Here is a 24,111-nt window from a genome sequence, read left to right on the forward strand (position 1 = left end):
CTCTATCTGAACCATGAAAAAAAAAAAAAGGGTTTCATATCCCTTTAATGTTAATCTTGAACCGTACGGTATTCTAGGGTATCGCTAATCATTTGTACGATAGTAATGATATACATTCAATTAGTATTATAACAGACAGCCATGGTTCGGTGGTTTTCACTTTTTTCATGGACATTTTATTTATATATCTTAACATTTATTGCAGTGGATATGATTGTATCATACTCACCATAAATACATTTTTTTTCTTAGCCTAAATATTGAACATTTTAACTTGTAGAAGCTTTTCTTGGCTTTAGTATAACAGTTTTAAAGAGACAGTATGGTCAAAATTAAGCTTTCATGGTTCAGATAGGGAATACAATTTTATACAATTTTTCCAGTGTACTTTTGTCATAAAATGTGCTTTGTTCTCTTTGTATTCTTTGTTGAAAGCTAAACCTAGGTAGGCTCATATGCTAATTTCTATGCCGTTGAAGGCTGTCTCTTATCTCAGGGTATTTTGACAGTTTTTTTTACAGCTAGACAGCGTTAGTTAATGTGTGCCAAATAGATTAAATTATGCTCACTCCTTTGGAGTTACCTAGGAGTCAGCACTGATTGGCTAAAATGCAAGTCTGTCAAAAGTACTGAAATTAGGGGGCAGTCTGCAGAGGCTTAGATACAAGGTAATCACAGAGGTAAAAAGTATATTAATATAACTGTGTTGGTTATGTAAAACTAGGGAACTGGTAATAAAGTGATTATCTATCTTTTAAAACAATAACCATTCAGTTGTAGACTGTTCCTTTAAACAATACAAATTCTGCAGTAGACCGTCCCTTTAACCTTACAAACCAACCTTATGGAAGTATATTGGAAAGTTATTTTTTAAATTTCATGCTCTATCTGAATCATGGAACTTTCATTTTTACTTTTATCGTTTAGCACATCCTAGAAAAGAATGTTCCTTCTTATTTTATTAAATCCATTAGTGATCTTAAAGGGACATATGCTAATTTATCCATTGAGAGGCTTAAATCTAAAACTAATCCTTATAAACTTTTATACTTTTTATCAAAGGCCATTTAGTGAGACTGAAAGCCAATTGCTTTCTGTCTTGCAACGTGGCCGGCACGTTCACTTGGATATCTTCAGTTTCCCATGATTAGCTTGTGCCGCCGCAGGGATTTCTGTGACACAGCAGTGAGTGCTGGGTGCTAATGAAGTGTTATCTAAAGGCTAAAAATACCAACCCGGTTGTCTGTCATTTTGGTGATAATGTTATATTTATTCTAAAATGCTTGTAGAGGTCGTAAACTAAATAGGACTAATTTGCGCAACCTGAAATGCATCTTGTTTGGAAAGTAGTGATTTAGTTTCTGTCTGATTTTCCATCAGTTTGATAGTTGTATTGGCAAACTGCACATTGTTTGCAACAGAAATACCTATTTATCAATATTTTAAACAATATTTTATTACATTTCACTTGAGTATATTTTTTTTTGTACGGAGCTACATCTACGAAAAAAGGTGCAAGAATGTACATAATTGCAGTAATATATTATATATATATATATATCTTCAATATAAAATCCTGGCTGGTTTCCTGTTTTATTGAAGATTATTTACTACACAGAACCTTCAGGTGGTTGGCTTATGGAGGGCGGATTCACATTGTGTGTTATATATATATATATATATATATATAAATCACCGCTGAGCATATTACACGCATTCGAATTAAGAAGCAGTCTTGACAAAGGTCCCTGTGAGGACCGAAACGTTGACTGAACCTTTATATATATATATACACACTGCACTCCCTTGCTGTGCAAATCTGCAGGTGCTCAGTCCATAGAAATAGACACACTGTATAGTAAACCAGGCACTCTTGCTTAATTCAAATAAATTCTTTATTATCTGGTACAATACCGGATTGTACCGAATAATAAAGAATTTATTTGAATTAAGCAAGAGTGCCTGGTTTACTATACAGTGTGTCTATATATATATATATATATATATATATATACAGTATCCCACAAAAGTAAGTACACCCCTCACATTTTTGTAAATATTTTATTATATCTTTTCATGTGACAACACTGAAGAAATGACACTTTGCTACAATGTAAAGTAGTGAGTGTACAGCCTGCATAACAGTGTGAATTTGCTGTCCCCTCAAAATAACTCAACACACAGTCATAAATGTCTAAACTGTTTGTAACAAAAGTGAGTAAACTCCTAAGTGGAAATGTCCAAATTGGGCCCAAAGTGTCAATATTTTGTGTGGCCACCATAATTTTCCAGCACTGCCTTAACCCTCTTGGGCATGGAGTTCACCAGAGCTTCACAGGTTGCCACTGGAGTCCTCTTCCACTCCTCCATTGCAACATCACGGAGCTGGTGGATGTTAGAGACCTTGCGCTCCCCCACTTTCCATTTGAGGATGCCCCACAGATGCTCAATATGTTTTAGGTCTGGAAAAATGCTTGGCCAGTCCATTACCTTTACCCTCAGCTTCTTTAGCAAGGCAGTGGTCGTCTTCGAGGTGTGTGTTGGGGTCGTTATCATGTTGGAATACTGCCCTGCGGACCAGTCTCCGAAGAGAGGGGATCATGCTCTGCTTCAGTATGTCACAGTACATGTTGGCATTCATGGTTCCCTCAATGAACTGTAGCTCCCCAGTGCCGGCAGCACTCATGCAGGCCCAGACCATGACACTCCCATCACCATGCTTTACTGTAGGCAAGACACACTTGTCTTTGTACTCCTCACCGGGTTGCCGCCACACACACTTGACACCATCTGAACCAAATAAGTTTATCTTGTTCTCATCAGACCACAGGACATGGTTCCAGTAATCCATGTCCTTAGTCTGCTTGTCTTCAGCAAATTCTTGTGCATCATCTTTAGAAGAGGCTTCCTTCTGGGATGACAGGCATGCAGACCAATTTGATGCAGTGTGCGGGGTATGGTCTTAGCACTGACAGGCTGACCCCCCCCTTCAACATCTGCAGCAATGATGGCAGCACTCAAATGTCTATTTCCCAAAGACAACCTCTGGATATGATGCTGAGCCCGTGCACTTAACTTCTTTGGTCGACCATGTTGGGGCCTGTTCTGAGTGGAACCTGTCCTGTGAAACCGCTGTATGGTCTTTCCCACCATGCTGCAGCTCAGTTTCAGGGTCTTGGCAAACTCCTTATAGCCTAGGCCATCTTTATGTAGAGTAACAATTATTTTTTTCAGATCCTCAGAGAGTTCTTTGACATGAGGTGCCATGTTGAACTTCCAGTGACCAGTATGAGAGAGTGTGAGAGCGATAGCACCATATTTAACACACCTGCTCCCCATTCACACCTGAGACCTTGTAACAATAACGAGTCACATGACACCGGGGAGGGAAAATCGCTGATTGGGCCCAATTTGGATGTTTCTAATGAAGAAATTACACTTTGCTACAATGTAAAGTAGTGAGAATATAGCCTGTATAATAGTGTAAATTTGATGTCCCTTCAAAATAATTCAACACACAGCCATTATTGTCTAAACCATTGGCAACAAAGTGAGTACACCCCTAAATGGATATGTCCAAATTGGGCCAGATTAGCCATTTTTTCTCCCCGGTGTCATGTGACTCATTAGTGTTACAAGGTCTTAGGTGATATTGGGGAGCAGGTGTGTTAAATTTGGTGTTATCGCTCTCACACTCTCTCATACTGGTCACTGGAAGTTCAACATGGCACCTCATGGCAAAGAACTCTCTGAGGATCTGAAAAAAAGAATTGTTGCTCTACATAAAGATGGCCTATGCTATAAGAACATTGCTAAGACCCTGAAACTGAGCTGCAGCACGGTGGGCAAGACCATAAAGCGGTTTTACAGGACAGGTTCCACTCAGAACAGGCATCGCCATGGTCGAACAAAGAAGTTGCACATTCTCAGCATCATATCCAGAGGTTGTCTTTGGGAAATAGACATATGAGTACTGCCAGCATTGCTGCAGAGGTTGAAGGGGTGGGGGGATCAGCCTTTCAGTATGTGTGTATATATATATATATATATATATATACATACACACACACACACACACACTGGGGGGTAGTTATCAAGCTGTCTACTTTTCTGCCTTCGCCGGCCCAATAAGCCCGCCTAAGCTCGCCTACCTTCGCCGCCGCGGACCTTGAATACGTTCGCCTAAGTTATCAAATAAAGCTGTCAAAAAGCCGCGGGGCGATGAGCAGCGGACTGTGAGAGTTATCACTCATCCGATCTCGCTGCTCTTCGGCTTTTTCCCAGCTTTATTGCTAGCCTGTCACTAAGCACCCACACTAAACTACACTGTTCTATCCCTATACCGGCACCCCCGGAGCCTCCCGCAACTCAATAAAGTTACTAACCCCTAAACCGCCGCTCCTAGACCCTGCCGCAACTCTTATAAATGTATTAACCCCTAAACCGCCGCTCCTAGACCCTGCCGCAACTCTTTTAAATGTATTAACCCCTAAATCGCCGCTCCCGGACACCGCTGCCACCTACATTATACCTAGTAACCCCTATCCTGCCCCCCCTATACCGTCGCCCTCTATAATAAAATTATTAACCCCTATCCTGCCCCCCACTACACCGCCGCCACTGTAATAAAATTATTAACCCCTAAACCTAAGTCTAACCCTAACCCTAATGCCCCCCTAACTTATATTAATTAAATAAATCTAAATAATATTACTCTTATTAACTAAATTAATCCTATTTAAAACTAAATACTTACCTTTAAAATAAACCCTATTATAGCTACAATATAAATAATAATTATATTGTAGCTATCTAAGGATTTATTTTTATTTTACAGGCAACTTTCAATTTATTTTAACTAGGTACAATAGCTATTAAATAGTTATTAACTATTTAATAGCTTACCTAGCTAAAATAAAGAGAAATGTACCTGTAAAATAAAAACTAACCTAAGTTACAATTACACCTAACACTACACTATACTTAAATAAATTATTCCTATTTAAAACTAAATACTTACCTGTAAAATAAACCCTAAGATAGCTACAATATAATTAATAATTACATTGTAGCTATCTTAGGATTTATATTTATTTTACAGGTAACTTTGTATTTATTTTAGCTAGTTAGAATAGTTATTAAATAGTTATTAACTATTTAATAACTACCTAGCTAAAAGAAATACAAAATTACCTGTAAAATAAATCCTAACCTAAGTTACAATTAAACCTAATACTACACTATCATTAAATTAATTAAATAAACTACCTACAAATAACTACAATTAAATACAATTACATAAACTAACTAAAGTCCAAAAAATAGAAAAAGCTAAGTTACAAAAAATAAAAAAATAAGTTAAACATTTTAAAAATATTACAATTTTAAGCTACTTACACCTAATCTAAGCCCCCTAATAAAATAACAAACCCCCCCAAAATAAAAAAATGCCCTACCCCATTCTAAATTAAATAAAATTCAAAGCTCTTTTACCTTACCAGCCCTTAAAAGGGCCATTTGTGGGGCTTGCCCCAAAGAAAACTGCTCTTTTGCCTGTAAAAGAAAAATACAACCCCCCCCAACATTAAAACCCACCACCCACATACCCCTAATCTAACCCAAACCCCCCTTACAAAAACCTAACACTAATCCCCTGAAGATCATCCTACCTTGAGTCGTCTTCACTCAGCCGAGCAGCGATGGAACCGAAGTGGACATCCGGAGCGGAAGAAGTTAATCCTCCAAGCGGCGCTGAAGAAATCTTCCATCCGATGAAGTCATCATCCAGGCGGCGCTGAAGAAGTCTTCGATCCGGACAATGTCATCTTCCAAGAGGCGCTGAAGAGGTCTTCTATCCGGGCGATGTCATCTTCCAAGCCGGGTCTTGAATCTTCATCCCGCCGACGCGGAACATCCTTCTTCACCGATGGACTACCGATGAATGAAGGCTCCTTTAAGGGACGTCATCCAAGATGGCGTCCCCTCAATTCCGATTGGCTGATAGGATTCTATCAGCCAATCGGAATTAAGGTAGGAAAAATCTGATTGGCTGATGGAATCAGCCAATCAGATTCAAGTTCAATCCGATTGGCTGATCCAATCAGCCAATCAGATTGAGCTTGCATTCTATTGGCTGTTCCGATCAGCCAATAGAATGCAAGCTCAATCTGATTGGCTGATTGGATCAGCCAATCGGATTGAACTTGAATCTGATTGGCTGATTCCATCAGCCAATCAGATTTTTCCTACCTGTTACATATATGTAATAATTGGGTCTTTATTTTATATACTGCACTTAGATCGCTCTCTCTTTTGTGCTCCATGTCTTTTTCTTAGATTTGGGTCTTTGTTTTATATGTAGTCCCCTCCTTGTCAAGGGACCAAAAGTAATTGGACTGTTGACCAAGAAGCTGTTTAATAAGCAGGTGTGGGTTCTTTCCTCACTATATTTTATTTTTTACCAAGCTCCACTTGTTCCTTCACCCCCTTATATATCTTTGTTTAGTGATAGTGTGACATAGAGAGCGGCCCCACCCTACGTATAGAGGGATGGAGTTGTTACAAGGGACATGATATAGTAATCGATGGGCGCCAGCTGGCCCAGTTTCTCATTGGATATTGAAGAATAAGTCAAGAAAAAAAAAGTGCTTCGTCTTTGGGCAGTGTATTGGGGCAATAGATAGACGCTGCAAAGTAGTGTTAAATCATTAATAAGGCAAATAATTAAAAAATGATTCATTAAACTTAGGCTTCATTTTTTTGTATGATTATGATGCTTGATTACAAGTTAGAATCTTTTACATCACTTTCAGCTGTTAAAAGGTCTGGAGTTGGAAGCTGTTGCTTTGAATTCTGAATATGATATGTAGCTATGTGTGTGTATATACATATATAATTAAAATAATAGTAACTTTCCTACCATGACTGGTAAATAATATTTCCACATATATACATATATGAATGTCAAAGAGAAAAGGAAACCAATGGCATTACTAAATGTGTCTGAAACCCTTTTAATCCCATGATTATATGTCTTAATAATTATAGACTGTATGTAAGGGGCTGTAGGTGCTGTGTATTGAGTTATTGCATACAGAGAGATTTTAAGAGAGGTGAGAGGACCTACTCCTATTTTAAATACACTTATAGCACTCTAGGGTTTATAGAAAAATCATGTAGCTAATTTAGCTAGTTAGAGTAAATAAACAACAAACTACTAATATGAGAAAATGTGGGGTTTATGAAAATTAGGGATGTTAGAGTACTGGTGAGGAGTCCTAGGAGCTCCTGTATTTTAGCTTGCCTTAGGGTACCAGACTTCCATGCATTCTTAATAGGCGGAGTGCTTAGTCTGTATATATTATAAGACTTAGCTGGTTTGAGCTTTCTATTTGTACTCTGCTTCTCCGCTATGCATTGCAATTAGTTTGCAACAAAAGGATTCAGCGATCTAACGCATAACTAACCTTTAATGGCAACACATTGTGTATATACCTACAATGTACTGTATTTAGCCTAAGTATTGGTCATTTCATACTGAGCACTTTGGGTGTTTATAAACATGAGGCAACCGCAATTGCATTGAGACAATTCATACTTACTACCTGGTTAGACACTTAACACTAATAGTCAAGGGCAACGCCAGCAAAACTACTCTTTACTTTGGGACATATAATACGGCTGGGTTGCACAGGAATACTACCAGGGGTTTCCAAGTATTCATTTAAAGTGATATCAAGTTATCCAGATAAACGCCAGTTATATAGGACATTATTACCATATACATTTGTATTGTTGGCGGTGATACATTGTGGACAAACGCTCAATACAGTACATACTTAACAATGTAATATAACCAATTGTTGTGCCAAGTATGTCGTATATTGAGAATTTGTCCACCATGTATACGGGGCAAGACCACCTGTTAATCCTCTTTATAAGCACCACAGTTTTATTTGTTTCATGTTCATATACAATATATACTAGCACAAACCATTTCACATTTTGCTATATACAATGTGCTTGTGTTGAACAGTACCACTACAGGGTTCTTATTTAAATATCTACCTGAGAACACTGATCGCTAAATATTCAGGCTTAAACCTGTTATATGTGATATTGCTTTAACCAGCTTTCCGCTTAAACTTTGCACACAATTTTGACTATTGACTCCACTTGACATTATTTAAATACCCAGAATGTATTTAGGTACCCAAGAGTGTTTTTTATTTTAAACCCCACATTTTCTCATATATGAATGTCACTATGGTGTCCACCTCAAATGTTGATGACAATAAGATCAAGCACAGGTTGTGGAAAAAAATTAAAAGATTAAAGGGACATAATATTCATATGCTAAATCACTTGAAACTGATGCAGTATAACTGTAAAAAGCTGACAGGAAAATATCACCTGAGCATCTCTATGTAAAAAAAGAAGATATTTTACCTCACAATCTCCTCAGCTCAGCAGAGTAAGTTCTGTGTAAAAAGTTATACTCAGCTGCTGCCCAGCTGCAGGTAAAAGACTAAAAAAAAAAAAATGAAGAAATGAAGAGCAGCCAATCAGCATCAGCAGTGCTGAGGTCATGAACTCATGAGATTTCATAGTAGACTTCCTTAAACTGAATAGGGCAATAACATGAGTGTGCACAAAGCCCACTCTCTTGGCTGTCCTGGGACAGACATACTGAGTTGCTGCTTAAAGTCCTTTATAATGGGGTTTGAATACTTAGGACAATTTGAGGTCAAATATATTTTTTTTTACATAAAGATGTTCAGGTAATATTTTCTAGTCAGCTTTTTACAGCTATGCTGCTTCACTTTCAAGTTTTTCAAAATTTGGGTATCATGGCCCTTTAATAGACATATAGGACAAAGTGCATTATTTGAAGATGGACAGATAAAAAAGAAACAGACTAACAAAACTGGACTGGAGAGCCTACCATTTACATGAAATTCTAATGAGAAGAGCTTTCTCTTTGATAACTTGGTGAATAATGCACAATGCCAGTGCATATATGCTACTGACAGAAGGCACTTTCTTTTTAAAATATTATTTTATTCAACATGTATATCCCACAGTGCCTTGCTATAGATAGAACATAACATATAATGAAATGGAAAACGAAATTGTGTATGTATGATTAATCCCACTTCACTGTGCTCTTGCTTGTAGAAGCTACAGCTTGATATGTTTGTAATATATTTAATAAATAAAATGGGCTTGCCATGACTTGCTTATTCTTTAAGATTACAAAGACATTTGGGAACTCACCTTCATATTGAAAAAAATACAAAGGCTTTGTTTCCATTTAAATAAGTCTGCCAAGGCACATCAAAGCAGTTATTATTCCTGAGTTTTCTTTTTTATATTAGTAACATTGTAGTCCAATTGTCTTCCATGATTGCTGTAAAGTTAATTAGGCTTTCATGATTTGAATAGAGAATGTTTTTAAACAACTCTCCATTTCTCTTCTATTATCTCATGTGCATTGTTCTTTTGATATCTTTGTTGAAAAGCATACCTAGGTAGGCTCAGGAGCAGCAATGCACTACTGGGAGATGGCTGCTAATTGGTGGCTACACATATATGCCCGACGTGCTCAGCTATCTCCCAGTAGTGCATTGCTGCTCCTTCAGCAAGATAATGAATACTGTCCCTTCAGCTATAAAACAATATAATAGAAGACAAACTTTTGATCAACTTTTGTCTGTCTGTCGATTTTCAGTTTACTTCTGTTTTAAAATTTGCTTCATTCTTATAATATTCTTTGTTGAAGTGCATACCTAGATAGGTGTTGTGCACATATCAAGGGCACTACATGACAGCAAACACTGCAGTCATCTAGTGCTCATCAATATATAACTGCTTTCAAAACTGCTGCCATATAGTTCTTTTGACACATTTTTTTTAAAACATTTTCTCTATCTAAATCATGAAAGAAAGTTCATGTTGGGTTTCATGTCCCTTTAAGTGCAAACAAAAATGTATGTCCGGAAATGCTTCAAGGGACACTCATGACAAAATAACATTTTATGATTAGCGCTGCGGAATCTGTTGGTGCTCTACAAATACTTGATAATAATACAAAATAATAATGATAATAATAGATAATACAGTTTAAGGACACTTTCCAATTTACTTCCTTTATCAAATTCTGCACAGTCTTTTTATATGCACACTTTCTTGGGAACGTGATCCTACTGAACATGTGCACAAACTCACAGGGTATACGTATACTAGTCTGTGATTGGCTGATATCTGTCACATGATACAGGGGGCGGAAAATGGGAGAAAAAATAATTGTCAGAAAAAAAGATCTACTGCTTATTTGAAATTCAGAGTAGGTGTAAATCATTGTCTTTTTATTGTGCACTTGTTAATTATGCATTGAGTGGTCTTTTCAGGTAAGAATTGTTTCTCCTTCATATCAAATAAAATTGAATGTAATATTCTATGCTACCTTCTGAGAGCCAAGATCTTTTGAAGCTCAGAATAGTGCAAAGGGTTTTTGACAATAAAAATACAGGTAGCCCTCAGTTTACGCCGGGGTTAGGTTCCAGAAGGAATGGATGTAAATCAAAACCGTTGTAAATTGAAACCCAGTTTATAATGTAAGTCAATGGGAAGTGAGGGAGATAGGTTCCAGGCCTCTCTCAAAATTGTCATAAATAACACCTAATACATTATTTTTAAAGCTTTGAAATGAAGACTTTAAATGCTAAACAGCATTATGAACCTAATAAAATAATCACACAACACAGAATATATCATTAAACTAAGTTAAATTAACAAAAACATTTGCTAAACAGCATTATAAACCTAATAAAATAATCACACAACACAGATTTCACTTGCATTTTTCTGCAAACAGTTCTTTCAATGCATACCAATCTGGACTGATTTATAGACAGGCAGATCTTGTTCCTTTGAAATCTGTTCGATAGCTCAGGTCTGGTTAAACTGATTAATTTCAGCTTGCTTGGCTTTGCTGCAACACAAGCGGACAGCTCCACCTACTGGCTATTTTAATAAATGCACTGCTTCTCAATGCTTTTCAATAGCAGTCACATGACTGGAAAAAAAGGTTGTTATTCTGAATTGGTGTAAATAGAACCGTTGTAAAATGAGGGCCACCTGTATATATTTTTGACCTTGAAAATGTATTGGTAGTTGGAGATAAAACAAAAGATTAAAAAAAAAAAGCATTTTTCAATACTGATAATATTTTCACAAAAGTGTTTGGATCTGTAATGCTGGGAAGTTACAGATGATGGATAGCAACAGGAATTATATTAACTCTAAACTGTTCCTACTCGTATGTTTTTCCTAACATTACTGTGTGTCTCAAGCTGACGCTGACAGGGTTAAGTAGGGACACTGACCACCTTGGGTGGGCCAAAATGGTATCTAAAGTCTTCCCCAAAATTCTCTGGGCAGATTTCCCAAATGTCTCACAGCAGAGAAAAGAGAAAGGTCTTTGGAACATAAAACATATTTTTTTTCCAAAATGTCCTTTATACCGTGTTTTCGAGTAAAAAAAATAAAATGTTTCTTCCTTATTAGGACACATGTATCATGGAATGTAACTTCACCTTTGGCTGCATTGTTCCAGATAATGTGAATATCACAGGTTTCGAAGGAACATCACTGATATATGAGGATGGAGTAAATCATACTTGGCAAGACTCTATCTAATGATAGCTTACAATGTCCTCATATTATAAACGTATGCCCAATTCCCTTCAATCAAAGATAAAAACTGGACTAGATTCAATAAAGGGAGATGAAAACCCACATTTTAAATTTCATGATTCAGATAGAAAATAACATTTTCTTCCTAATGGGAAAGAGTCCACATTCATTACTTGTGGGGAATAAGAACCTGGCCACCAGGAGGAGGTAAAGACACACCAGCCAAAGGCTCAAATACTCCTCCTACTTCCCCTATCCCCCAGTTATTCTTTGCCTTTCGTCCCAGGAGGTTGGCAGAGAAGTGTCAGAAGTTGTATTTTTTTAAAGAAAGTACTTTTACTGATTTTTACATAAAGTGTGTCTCTCATGGAGGGTAGTACTCTACGCAATGGGACAGGAGTTTTAAGTAGTCCTGTTAGTCTCTCAGTGAGGGCCTGGGTGAATGTTAGAGTCCGGAGATGCAGTGGGAGTTCTCTCTGCGACATTTTAACAGCTCCTCTAGCACTTGGCATTGCCGATCCTTCGCTTCGCTACCTGCTGTCTTCTCTCAAGTCCATGACGGAGGCGACGCTACTATGCGTCACACTTGAAGGGCCATGTTCCTAGTCCACGGCGTAGATTCCGGCAAGATCGTTTCATTTAATCCATATGAATGTTATGTTGTTATGTGACAGATAGGTATGGGTCTCAGTGAGACTCCTCTGTACGGATCTGGGATTAATGGGATAATTCCTTCTTTAGGGGGTATTTGTGAACAGGGTGGGGTTCCTAATCATGATTCTTATGTGATCTTCCTGCTTTCTGTAGTGGGTATTGGTTCTGGGGCTGAGACAGGAGAATTGCTTGAAGGATTTAGTGGGGCCTAGTTGCAGCATTTTTCTGGCGTGCCTTTTTGGACTTTACAGTTCACCTTATGACCGGGCGTTGTTACGTTGGGTTTTTACGCTTCCGCATACCTGACCGTGTGGCGACAAGGACTTTCTGCTTTGTTTGGATCTGGTCATAGGAGATTGTGAGTGCCCCAGCCATTGTGGGTGTTGGATGCCATTCGTTTTTTTATATAGTCCTATTTTTTTCTTTGGTTTTAACCATGGAGGATTCTGAAGCTGAGACTGTCATTATTTCTGCTTCCGATTCTTCCTCTTGTGAGGAAGGTGCTTCGCCCCCACTGACGCAAGTTTATCAGTCCTGTCTCTTGTGCCTTCTTAGAGCGCCTGAATCCTCGGGTTTGGGGAACCAGGGGCGAACCAGGGGCCTATTGAGCCATCAGCCTCTGGTGGCTCTGTCCTCAAACAGCGGATTCCCAACAGCGCCCTTCCTCTACATTTGCGGGTAACCCTAATGTTAGTTCTCCCGCTGCTCAGGGTGGTTTGTTTCCCATGGAGATGGCAGGTCATTTCTGCTTCAATATCTTGATGGCGTTGGTTCGCCTGCAGGACACGGAGGTTTCTGCGCGCTTGTGTTCTTGCCTGACTATCCCGGGTGTCCAGACTTCGGTTGGGTCTATTCAGTTTCCTCCGGGGGTGAATATTCCTCCATGTTGCACCTTTCGTTATCGGATAGGCGACTGCGCGTTCTACTCCGTCGTCTTTTCGACTTATTGGGGGACCCTCTGCTAATTCCACGTGAGCCTTCTGGCTCGCCGGAATCAGGAGTTAAGAACCACTGCTCCTTAACTCGTCTGCCACCTCTGAGGTATGATCGGGATGATTGACACCCCCTGCTAGCGGCTGATTGGCCATGAATGTGCAGGGGGCAGTATTGCACAAACATTTCACAAGAAATGCTTGTGCAATGATAAAAAAAATCTTGTCTGCACTACATCGCTAAATGCCGAAAGCATACGCTGTCTGCATTTAGCGATGTCGGGCAGACATGATTCGCTATAGCGAATCATGTCAGCCTGCCATATAATAAACTGGCCCCAAAGTATGCAGTTTTACTAGATTTTTATTAATTTATTGGGAGTTTGCTGAACACATCTGATGAGACACCAATCACCATCTAACTCCCAGTAATGCATTGCTAATCTGGTTATGTTCTTCGACAAAGGATACCCATAGAACAAAGTACATTTAAAATGGTGTGCTCTGTCTAGCCCATAGAAGTTTAAAGGGATAGGAAAGTCAAAATAAAACTTTTGAAATCACTTCTATTTTCAAATGTGCTTTGTTCTCTTGGTATCCATTGTTGAAAATGAATATGAACATATCCTACACTAGTGGGAGCTGCTGCTGATTGGTGCCTGCACACATTTGTCTCTTGTGATTGGCTAACTAGATGTGTTTAGCTAGCTGACAGTAGTGCAATGATGATCGTTTAGCAGATGATTACAAGAGAATGAAGCAAATTTGATATTAAAAGTAAATTTGAAAGTTGTATAAAATTGTTTGTTCTATCCTAATCATGAAAGACATTTCACCCCTTGAGTGCTAACGACGGCTCTGAGTCGTCGCAGAGTTTCCCACTCTGGTGCTAATGACTGCTCAGAGCCGTCACTAGCACTCTCCCAACTTGAGGGAGATCTGGGGGCTCCCACCCGCTCCTACCCCAGCGATCATGCCTGTAGAGTGACAGGCATCGCCGGGGCTTCCCGTTTTGCGTGGTGACGTCACACGCAATAACATGATGACGTCACCACGCAACTTTATTTATACTTAACAAAGTTAAGTATAGGAGCAGGGGGCATGCTGCTTAGAAGCCGGTATCTCAGGCATCTAAGCAGCTACAGACCCCCAAGACCCACCGTTGGAATCTCTTAACCTTTCCAACAGTGTCAGTCTTGGGGGTCTGAAAAAAAATAAAAAAGGTTAAAAAAAATGTTAAAAAAAAAAACATTAAAAAATCATAGCACTCAGGTGGGAAAGTGCTTAGCACTCAAAGGGTTAAATTCAACTTTTATGTCCTTTAAACATTTTAGTGCTTTTACTTCAACAGGGGCATTAGGTGTCAAATATGATACATATAAATATTCTGAGCTGATTGTATTATATTGCAGAGTTCTGAGTCTAAGAAATCACATCAGAGGAGATTTGTACAATCTGATTTTTCATTTTATAGTGTGATTTGAAGAACAGACTCCAAATAGTGTGTCACAGTGTCTCATAGTGAAAACCTGACAGCTCTGTTCTTATGAGGCAACATAGAAAAGAAAAAAACGTTATTAATGTCCTTTATAGCAAATCATATTGATGTTATATAACCTTCTTGTTTCTTTTCTTTTTTTGCAGAAATTACAACTTTTCTGTGAAACCGTATTACCAAGTGGATGAAACGGATGAGAATCCTTATATTTGTTCTTCTAACCGTGACAACGGCATGTTAAAATGTCAGGATTTCCCACAAAAGAATACCTGCTCCATTGCAGACTTTAACAACCACAATAACTGTTTGGATATAAATCAGTTTTATAACGTATGTCAAACAGGAGACTTCAATCCACATAAAGGGGCCATTAATTTTGACAACATTGGCTATGCTTGGATAGCCATTTTTCAGGTATGAATGGCTTTTATCATGTAATCTTTTTAATTATGTTTAGTTACGGTTATTAAGCATGGCTTTGTATTATTGTTTTGTATTACATAAGTTTTCTAAGTCATTATACAAAACAGAGATGGTAAGAAACGCGTATGTTAAAAGATAATAATTGTTTTATTCTTGTTAGCTTAAGGAAGAGAAAAATAAATTTGAGTAGATTTGAGCAGTGTCTTTGCAATTACGAGGCAGCTAAATGTACATGATTGAATTATTAAACTTTAATTTTGACAGATAGGGTGTATAATGTTATAGACAATCTTACAAATATATTACTGTTGTCAAATGTACCTCTTTCTTTTGGTATCCTTTGTTCGGACGTAGTTCTTTTAATGAGAGAATACTGAGGTAGACTAAAGAGCATGCACGTGCCTTGAGTAGGGATGGGTGAATGTGTTTATATCCGAATTCGAATGTTAGAACGAATGTTATTGTAGAAATTCGATTTACATAATAGAATGTTGATAAGAACGAATATTCTTAAAAATTCAATTTTCGAATGTTATTTACAGTTTTCGAATGTCACATTTGAATATTACATTTATAAAACACAGTATTAGACTAGAAATACTATTTTGAATTAGAATATCACATTCAAATCGAATATCACATTTATAAAACACAGTATTAGACTAGAAATACTATTTCGAATTCGAATATCACATTCAAATCGAATATCACATTTAAAACACAGTATTAGACTAGAAATACTATTTCAAATTTGAATGTCACATTCGAATTCGAATGTCACATTCGAATTCGAATATTACATTTCGAAATTGAATGAATACATAGCTAAACATTCTATTATTCAAATGAATATTTTCAAATTTTATTGAAAAATTCGAAAACGAAAATTTGAAAATAGAATGCTAGAATGTTATATAAACATTCAAAATTCGATTGAAACGAACGAATGCTTCAAAATTCGTTTTAAATTTCAAATTTTTAGAAACATTCGCCCATCACTAGCCCTGAGCAGTATACGGAAGCATTGTTTGCAACAATGTTTATAAACAATATTATACAAATAGTATGACACATGCATACTCCTGAGAATATCTAGATATGAGCTCATGGAAAGGAGTTACATTTTAGCAAAGGATACCAAAAGAAAATGTAATAATATATTTCCAAAAAATATATAGGCTCTATCTCAGTACACAAACCAAATTATACAAGTCAGAAATAAGAACAATCACAAGCAGCAAGTACCAATAGGCCTGTCTTTTGGGCAGGGAGAGAGGGGCATCCACCCTGGGCCCCATGCTTTGGGGAACCCCACACGTTCATCAGGGGTGAGGGTATGGGAAGGTACAATGTCAGTCCTATATTTAGTATATGAAGAAGTGTTTATGGTACCAGGAGGCGTAATATATACAGTAGTTGTTATTCCTTATATAGGACCCAATGACTCTTGGGACAGGGTTGGGCCATACAGAGGGCGGGGCTTACAGGGGGAGGGAAAATAGAAGGCTGAACTGAGGCGCCCCACAAATATGTCTTGCCCAGAGCCCTGTAAATGCTATGAGTGGCCCTGCAGCATCAGTGTGCTGGATCCTCTAAATAAAACACTATTAATTAAAAAAAAAAAAATTAAAATGGTTTTAAATCAAGTTTTTATCTATATGTTATTTGAGCTGCCTACTACGGTGTGAAGATGAACAAGTTGCAGAGTGCCAATTGGCTCTTAGCTGAATGACTGACAGGATCCAGCGGCACTGGCACTCGCTGCTTGTGAATGTTTTATTCCTAAATGTAAACTTTATTACCCTGAAAACTACAACATTAGGTGCTTTTTCTTTCTGTGTTGAATTTCATTTCCGTACACAAGGGGGTTTATTTAGCAAGCTGCAGGCTTGCTCATTTAGCTTGCAAGTGATTTTTATGAAGCAGTGATTTAAAAACTCTGGCGGATAAAAAACACCTCAGACTCATTGGACCGGGGTGATTGACAAAGCCCTGTAACTGGTTGTGCAAGCGCAGGGGACTGCATTGCATAAGTGTTCTCTTGTGCAATGTTAAACATGGAGAACAAATGTGCCCTACGATTTGTGATGAAATGCAGATAGTTTCACAACATGTAGACCTTGCCCTTCCTATAACTGATTAATCTAGCCCAAAGGATCTATACAACAATAAAAGGTTTTCAGTAGCGAACCTGCTCAACAGAGGGCTCTAGTGCTAAATGTTTTTTGGGTCCCTCAAAAGTCCCATGAAAAGCAGAAATGTTAGGATCTTTAACCCGTAACTTCACTCCACAATGCTGCATATTACCAACACACTCATCCATGGAGCTCATTGTGGGAACAGAAGGATAAATCTTAGTAGAAAAAACTCTGGTGCCCACGATGGGATTGCTGGTATATAGCCAGCCCCACTTTTCTGTCCAGAGTAATTGTACTCCTTAGATTAACAGTATGTTTGCATATTTTATTTTGTATTAGATATATTTCTATGTATTTAGTTTGTTTTACAAATTGATTTTATAGTGCTAATCACTGTAGGTGCAAGTAGGGATGTCCTCCACAAAAATACTGGGCAGTCTGTCTGTGACTTGGTGCCATGGTAGGTAGGGTCACACAATACCCCCCAAAGGCTCTAACTCCCCCCTCTTGATCCCATAACATATGTTTTTTTACAACTGAGCAGTCATTTTACCCCTTGGCTGCCAGTTACATAGAAAATAAATATTTTTTGGCTGAGAGTAACATACTTAAACAGATAGTTCCTCACTTCTTTTTGCTTAAATTTTACTGGAAAACCTGCTAAAACACTAGACTGTCCAGTTGAATATTGGAAACGTGACAACCCTAGCATGCAGGCCCAGTCTCAATTAAGTAACGCCCCTGGAAAATCAGTAGGAAAAAACACATGCACAATACACACTCTTGAGGCTACCTCAGTATGCTCAATGTAAATTTGATAATAGAATTTATGTGGATTTGTTTTAGTGTATGTCTGAATCATAGACATTTAATTGTGACTTCCATACCCCTGTAATATAATTTGGTAGTCAGTAAACCTTTTTTTTTCCCCTGAAGATTCTCTGGTGAAATTTGAAAATTTTGAATTTGCTACATTTTGTTTTTAGTAGTACAGAACACAAAGAAATGATCCACTATTTTTGCAGTGTCAGATATTCTTTGTATCATTCTCACATGATGCCTGCAGGTTTCTTTCTAATTACATTCTCCTCATCCTTATCATTTTATATTTTCACAGTTCTGTAGGATTTCTCTGTTTCAGCAGATTTTATTGTGTTAGGATGTGTTGGGGACACTTAACAGACACTGTTACTGCATTAACTGATCTGCCTTCAATCTTCATTAGGTTATATCTTCTTCTGTAACTTAATCACAAACTGTAAGTCACTTACACTAGGTTATTTAACCTCCTCGGCGCTCGAAAATCCGCATATCTTAGTCTGACTGTGATATCAGCTCCCTTTTAGAGTAAGGAGGGGAAACAGACATTGGAATTCGTTTTTTTATGTGCCATTCTGCACATGAAAGGGTAGCATTAAAGGGACATAAAAGCTGGATTTGACATTTATTTAAATGCTATGTTTTGTGTGTAATAAATTACATCAGTCCCCTTTGAGGATATGCAAAGTCAAAATTAAAGGGATACTAAACCCAAATTTTTTTCTTTCATGATTCAGACAGAGCATGCAATCTTAGGCAACTTTCTAATTTACTCCTATTATAAATTTTTCTTCGTTCTCTTGCTATCTTTATTTAGAAGTAAGGAGCTAGCCCATTTTTGGTTCAGCACTTGGGTTGTGCTGCTTATTGGGGGCTTACCCACAAATCAGCAAGTGCTATTCAATGGGCCGGATTCTTAGCTTAGATTCTTGCTTTTTCAAGTAAAGATAGAAAGAGAATGAAGAAAAATTGATAATAGGAGTAAATTAAAAAGTTGCTTAATATTGCTGCTCTATTTGAATCATGAAAGAAAAAATGTGGGTTTAGTGTCCCTTTAAACTTTCATGATTCAAATAGAACAGTGGTTCCCATTACTGTGCCTTGAGGGCGGTAGGATTACTTAGTGGGGCACTGGTGGGCATGAGAGATGGAAGGGGGAACTGGGATTACCTTAGGGGGCAATAGTAGGTAAGTAATGATAGAGAAGGCTAGTGAGTCCTCTCAAGCTCAGTGATCATAATTAGTTGCCCTTTAGTCTAAATCAAAAGCACTTTCTTGTTTTGTATTTGACATTTTACCACTCTCTGCTTTTAAAGGGACATTAAACCCCAAATTTTTATTTCATGATTCAGATAGAGAATACAATTATAAACAACATTCCAATTTACTTCTATTATCTAATTTGCTTCATTCTTTAGATATTCTTTGTTGAAAAAATAGCAATACACATGAGGGAGCCAATCACATGAGGCATCTATGTGCAGCCACCAATCAGCAGCTACTGATGCTATTTAGATGTGCCTTTCAGCAAAGGATATCAAGAAAATGAAGCAAATTAGATAATAGAAGTAAATAGAAAGTTGTTTAAAATTGCATGCTCTTTCTAAAGCAAGAAAAAAAATGGGTTTCATGTCCCTTTAAAGTGTCAGTAAACCTAAAAAATAATGTTATATAATTCTGCACATAGTGCAGAATTATATAACATTATTTTAGTGCTATTGTTATAAAACCCTTTTTTTCCTTTGAATTTTTTAAAAATATGCCTGTTTTACAGACCCGCTCTCTGCTCTCTGCTGTGCGGGTCTGTTTTTTTTACACAGCGCATCGGGCCAGCTGTATAGTCACAGCCCGGCCCGACCGCGCCATAAAGACTAAGTGCAGCTCGCTCCTGCTCTGTCTGACAGCAGGAGCGAGCTGCACTTAATGTTATAGCGCGGTCGGGCCGGGCTGTGACTATACAGCTGGCCCGATGCGCTGTGTTAGGCTAGGGGGCTTAGTAATTAAATTAGTTATTTGTGATGTGGGTGTTTGGCAGATTAGGGGTTAATAGGTTAATTAGGGTACTTGCGTTGTGGGTGTTTGACGGATTAAGGGTTAATAGTTTAATTAGGCATATTGCGTTGTGGGGGGGATTGTCGGTTTAGGGGTTAATACATTTATTAGGTTAATTGCGATGTTGGTGAATGGCGGATTAGGGGTTAATAAATGTATTAGGTTAATTGCGATGTTGGTGAATGGCGGATTAGGGGTTAATACATTCATTAGGTTTATTGCGATGTGGGTGAATGGCGGATTAGGGGTAAATAGTTTAATAAGGCTTATTGCGTTGTGTGGGGTTGTCAGTTTAGGGGTTAATACATTTATTAATAGTTCCGATATCGGTTTGATGGCGGATATAGGGGTTTTATGCGTCGGGTTTATTTTTGGAAGGTAAGACTTTTACGGGAGATTTAACTTTTTTTGTAATCTTCTTAGGCGCCGGCAGTTTCTAAAGTGCCGTAAATTACTTGCGACTCCAGAAATGTGTATTTACGCTTATTTCTGGACATCGGTAGTTTAACTGACTTACGGCACTTTATGAACTGCCGGCCCCTTATATGTGATTCCCCGATGTGTGAGGTGAAATTATGGGCGACACGGGTTTCAGCAGTTATGCTGAAGACTGTGCCGCATATGTAATCTCACCCCTTGTTTTACCAGTGCTGTAAATTAGCATGTTTTGTTAATATTAACAGCACAGTCAAGAATTATTGTGTAGTAGCTGGAAACATAGCAAAAGCCCTGTTGTGATTGCCTGAGCAGCTCTGCACAGTCATCTGACGATGGTTTTCTAGTCTTCTGTCACCAGAAAAAAACTTGTGCTGTGTGTACTACATAATACTTTGGTAAGTAGAATACATCTACCATAAAGTTTATTGATGCAGTTGTACAACTATGCTCCAAGCACAGAAATCCACTCCATATTTCTAAATGTGCTGATTTAATACTAAGTGACATAAAACAAGACACTTGTAAACTAGCATCACTTAAAAGTAATTCCCTGTCACATATGTTGCGTAATTTTCAGCGCAAATAGAAGAACACAGAGGCGCCACAATGGCCCAGTACCACCAAAACAGAGAGATATGTATATAGATGGCACTATATATACTCACAAACATAGAGCACCCAGATGGTGCTAATGGGGCAGGCTGAAACTTCACAGTAGTCCAGCTCACTGATAGACCTCCAAAGAGATCCAATCGGTGTTCCTTGAGGGCCTAGGCCCTAGATCCTATGCCTAGAAAAGAGAGAGGCAAACCAACATGGCCTAGTATTGTTTGAGCCCAGGGAGAATATGACCCTAATGGGTATACTCACAGGAAACAAAGCACCTCCAGGTGCAGTAACAGCAAGCTGGAACCACAAGTCGCCCAGTAGACAAACCACAGCAAGTGATCCTCAGCTTCCAGTAGTAAAACGTTTTGTGGGAGAGTGGTATATCAAACCCCACAACAGGTTAATGGGTCAAAATACCACACAAGCAAGTGTATATAAAAGTAAAAATCTTTAATAACACAGTGACGCGTTTCTCAGCCGCCTATGGGCTGTTTCATCAGGCTATAATAAAACATTAAAATATACACTTGCTATATACCAAATTAAAAAACCTAAAAATTATCTAATTGGACAGTCAATTGAAATTCCAGCCAATGTGTGATCATTCTCAATCAATTACTATGGCAACAATTTAATTAGTATTCGGGTGGATAGGTATAGCCAGGTGTGCACCTAATTAGCAAACTGACACACCACCTAGCTTCCAGCCCCTGTTACTATTTGTTACCATAGTGACCACATAACAGTACATATACATTAAAAGTTTATCTAATAAACATGACACATCTACATTTGATTAGCACAAAGGAATATTAACAAGTACCCGAAAGTTCATTTTAAACCTATCTCCAGAATTATGCTTGTGAGAGGGTAATGTGTAGCCAGACACCCTAAAAGATAGTCTGGAGCACATATATGATCTATATGTGCCTTACCAGTCTAGTATTGATAGTATCACTAGCCCCATATGAGAACCTTTGTTGGATTCAAAATGTGAGAGCGTATTAAGTCTATGTATAGGAATAATGATCATCGTATAGTGAGCCGTGTGTAAACAGAAAGCTTCCATTATGAAATTCTACGTGTCTTAACATGAATGCCTTCTTAACATGAATACCTTCTTGAAATCGGTAGATCTTGTAAATGTAATTATTTCCATAACGATCTTTTGTGCTGCAAGGCATCTGTTTGCCCGATTACTAAATCCTACTTGATGTTGTGGATGACCCGAGACGCCTTCAATTGCGTCTCACTCTCTAACTGTGTCATGTGACCATGTTTGAAAATATCGGAGCTTCCTCCAATCATTCTAATTACTCTAAAAGGAGTGTACACCCGCTCCAATGAAAATGCATGTTGTGGGAGGGATAAGCACCTGATCAGATCCTATTCCTTTTAAACTAACATGCGTGTTAGCCCCAGAAATGGGAGCGCAAATGAGAGACCTCTTCGGCACAGTCATACGGCACACCTCCCATTTGATCGGCTCCTATTGGTCAGTGGGCATGTAAGGCGTGCATGCCTGCCCTAGAGAGCCCTCGCAATGTAAGCAAAGACTGTATTAATCCTGACCTCAAAAAAGTGCCCATATCGTGTTGAACACACAAAGGAAATGTGTCTTGTAACTATATAAAAAATAAAAAGATTTATTGCTAATGGGATCCTAACAAATAGAAGGATATGTCATTGTGTATTGTATCGTGCAGACGAGAGAGGGGGGGAGGGGGAAAGGGGGCCTATTTGTTAATTGGACCGGTAATATAGGACACTACTGTATCTCGTCATAGTGTACCATACTGTGCGGTCCCACTATAATCATATAATAGTGATAGTGAATGCATGGGGGAGAGTAATAATAAAACTTTTTGTTTTGTGTATTTCTTAGTGAGAGAGTGTTATAAAGTAGTGTATAAGATACTAATGTGTCAACAATGTGCTAGTGACCCAATAGTGTGTGACCAGTGTGGTCCAGTTGTCCTTACAATCATAAATATTAGACATTCTGTGGCCTCTATACTCATATTTTTATCTATATATATATATATATATACCCCAACCTAAATAAGTTAAAATTAGTGAACTATGATAATCTAATACTGTAGGTAGTGCAGTGCCAATAAGCGACATATTTGTTAATAAAGTGTAGATAGTGCCTCAGAAAATACTTATAGTAATGTAACTATAAACTATTAATGGAAACGATAGTATATAATGCTTATAATAAGTGAGTATAGGTGGTGTGTGAATATAACTAACATTGTGCATAAGGAATAAACAGAAAAAGAAATAGATTGAATGACTGGTGATAAGACCTCATAAGATGCTTGTGGTGGTCTGGCTATATAAATAAATAAATGTATAAATGTATAATACAATAAAATATGTTAGAAGTGTGAGAATTAACTAACATATATGTACAGGGAATTGACAATTTGTGAGTCAATATTTATCTAGCCTTGAGTGATGGCAGTTATTACATTACCGAGCATACAACATACCGGTAGCAATAGAAACAGATCTCACAATCCATCATTAGAGGAGAACACTTGTGGAAAAAAAAGGGGGGGGGGTATGATATACCCATCCCCTATCACCATAGATTGTTTGGTCATCAGAATGCCGCCATATCAAGGTTCTCATTGAGACCATCTGGCTGTAAAGTTTGTAATTTTTTTATCCAGAAGGTCTCTCTTTTTCTGAGAGACAACTGCTGAAACCCACATTGTCCGTAAGTTCACCTCACACATTTGGTGAATCACATAACCCACGGTGCCATATGATATTCTGGCGTTAGTAGGACAACCTGGCGAGGTTCAGAAACAAGCGCAACTACACATTTCTGGCATTGCAA

The 24,111-nt window shown here is 38.0% G+C and overlaps 1 protein-coding gene across 1 annotated transcript in view; it reads left to right on the forward strand.

Annotated features, from left to right (window-relative positions):
• The window catches only part of CACNA1H (calcium voltage-gated channel subunit alpha1 H), a 498,677-nt gene that overhangs the window by 144,631 nt on the left and 329,935 nt on the right, over positions 1-24,111 (forward strand). Inside the window, exon 5 of the mRNA XM_053694739.1 lies at positions 14,928-15,195. Within this exon, the coding sequence (XP_053550714.1) occupies positions 14,928-15,195 (268 nt within the window). The remainder of the gene's footprint in view (positions 1-14,927; positions 15,196-24,111) is intronic.

This window comes from Bombina bombina, chromosome 11 (genome assembly GCF_027579735.1).
Source record: "Bombina bombina isolate aBomBom1 chromosome 11, aBomBom1.pri, whole genome shotgun sequence".
NCBI lineage: Eukaryota > Metazoa > Chordata > Amphibia > Anura > Bombinatoridae > Bombina > Bombina bombina.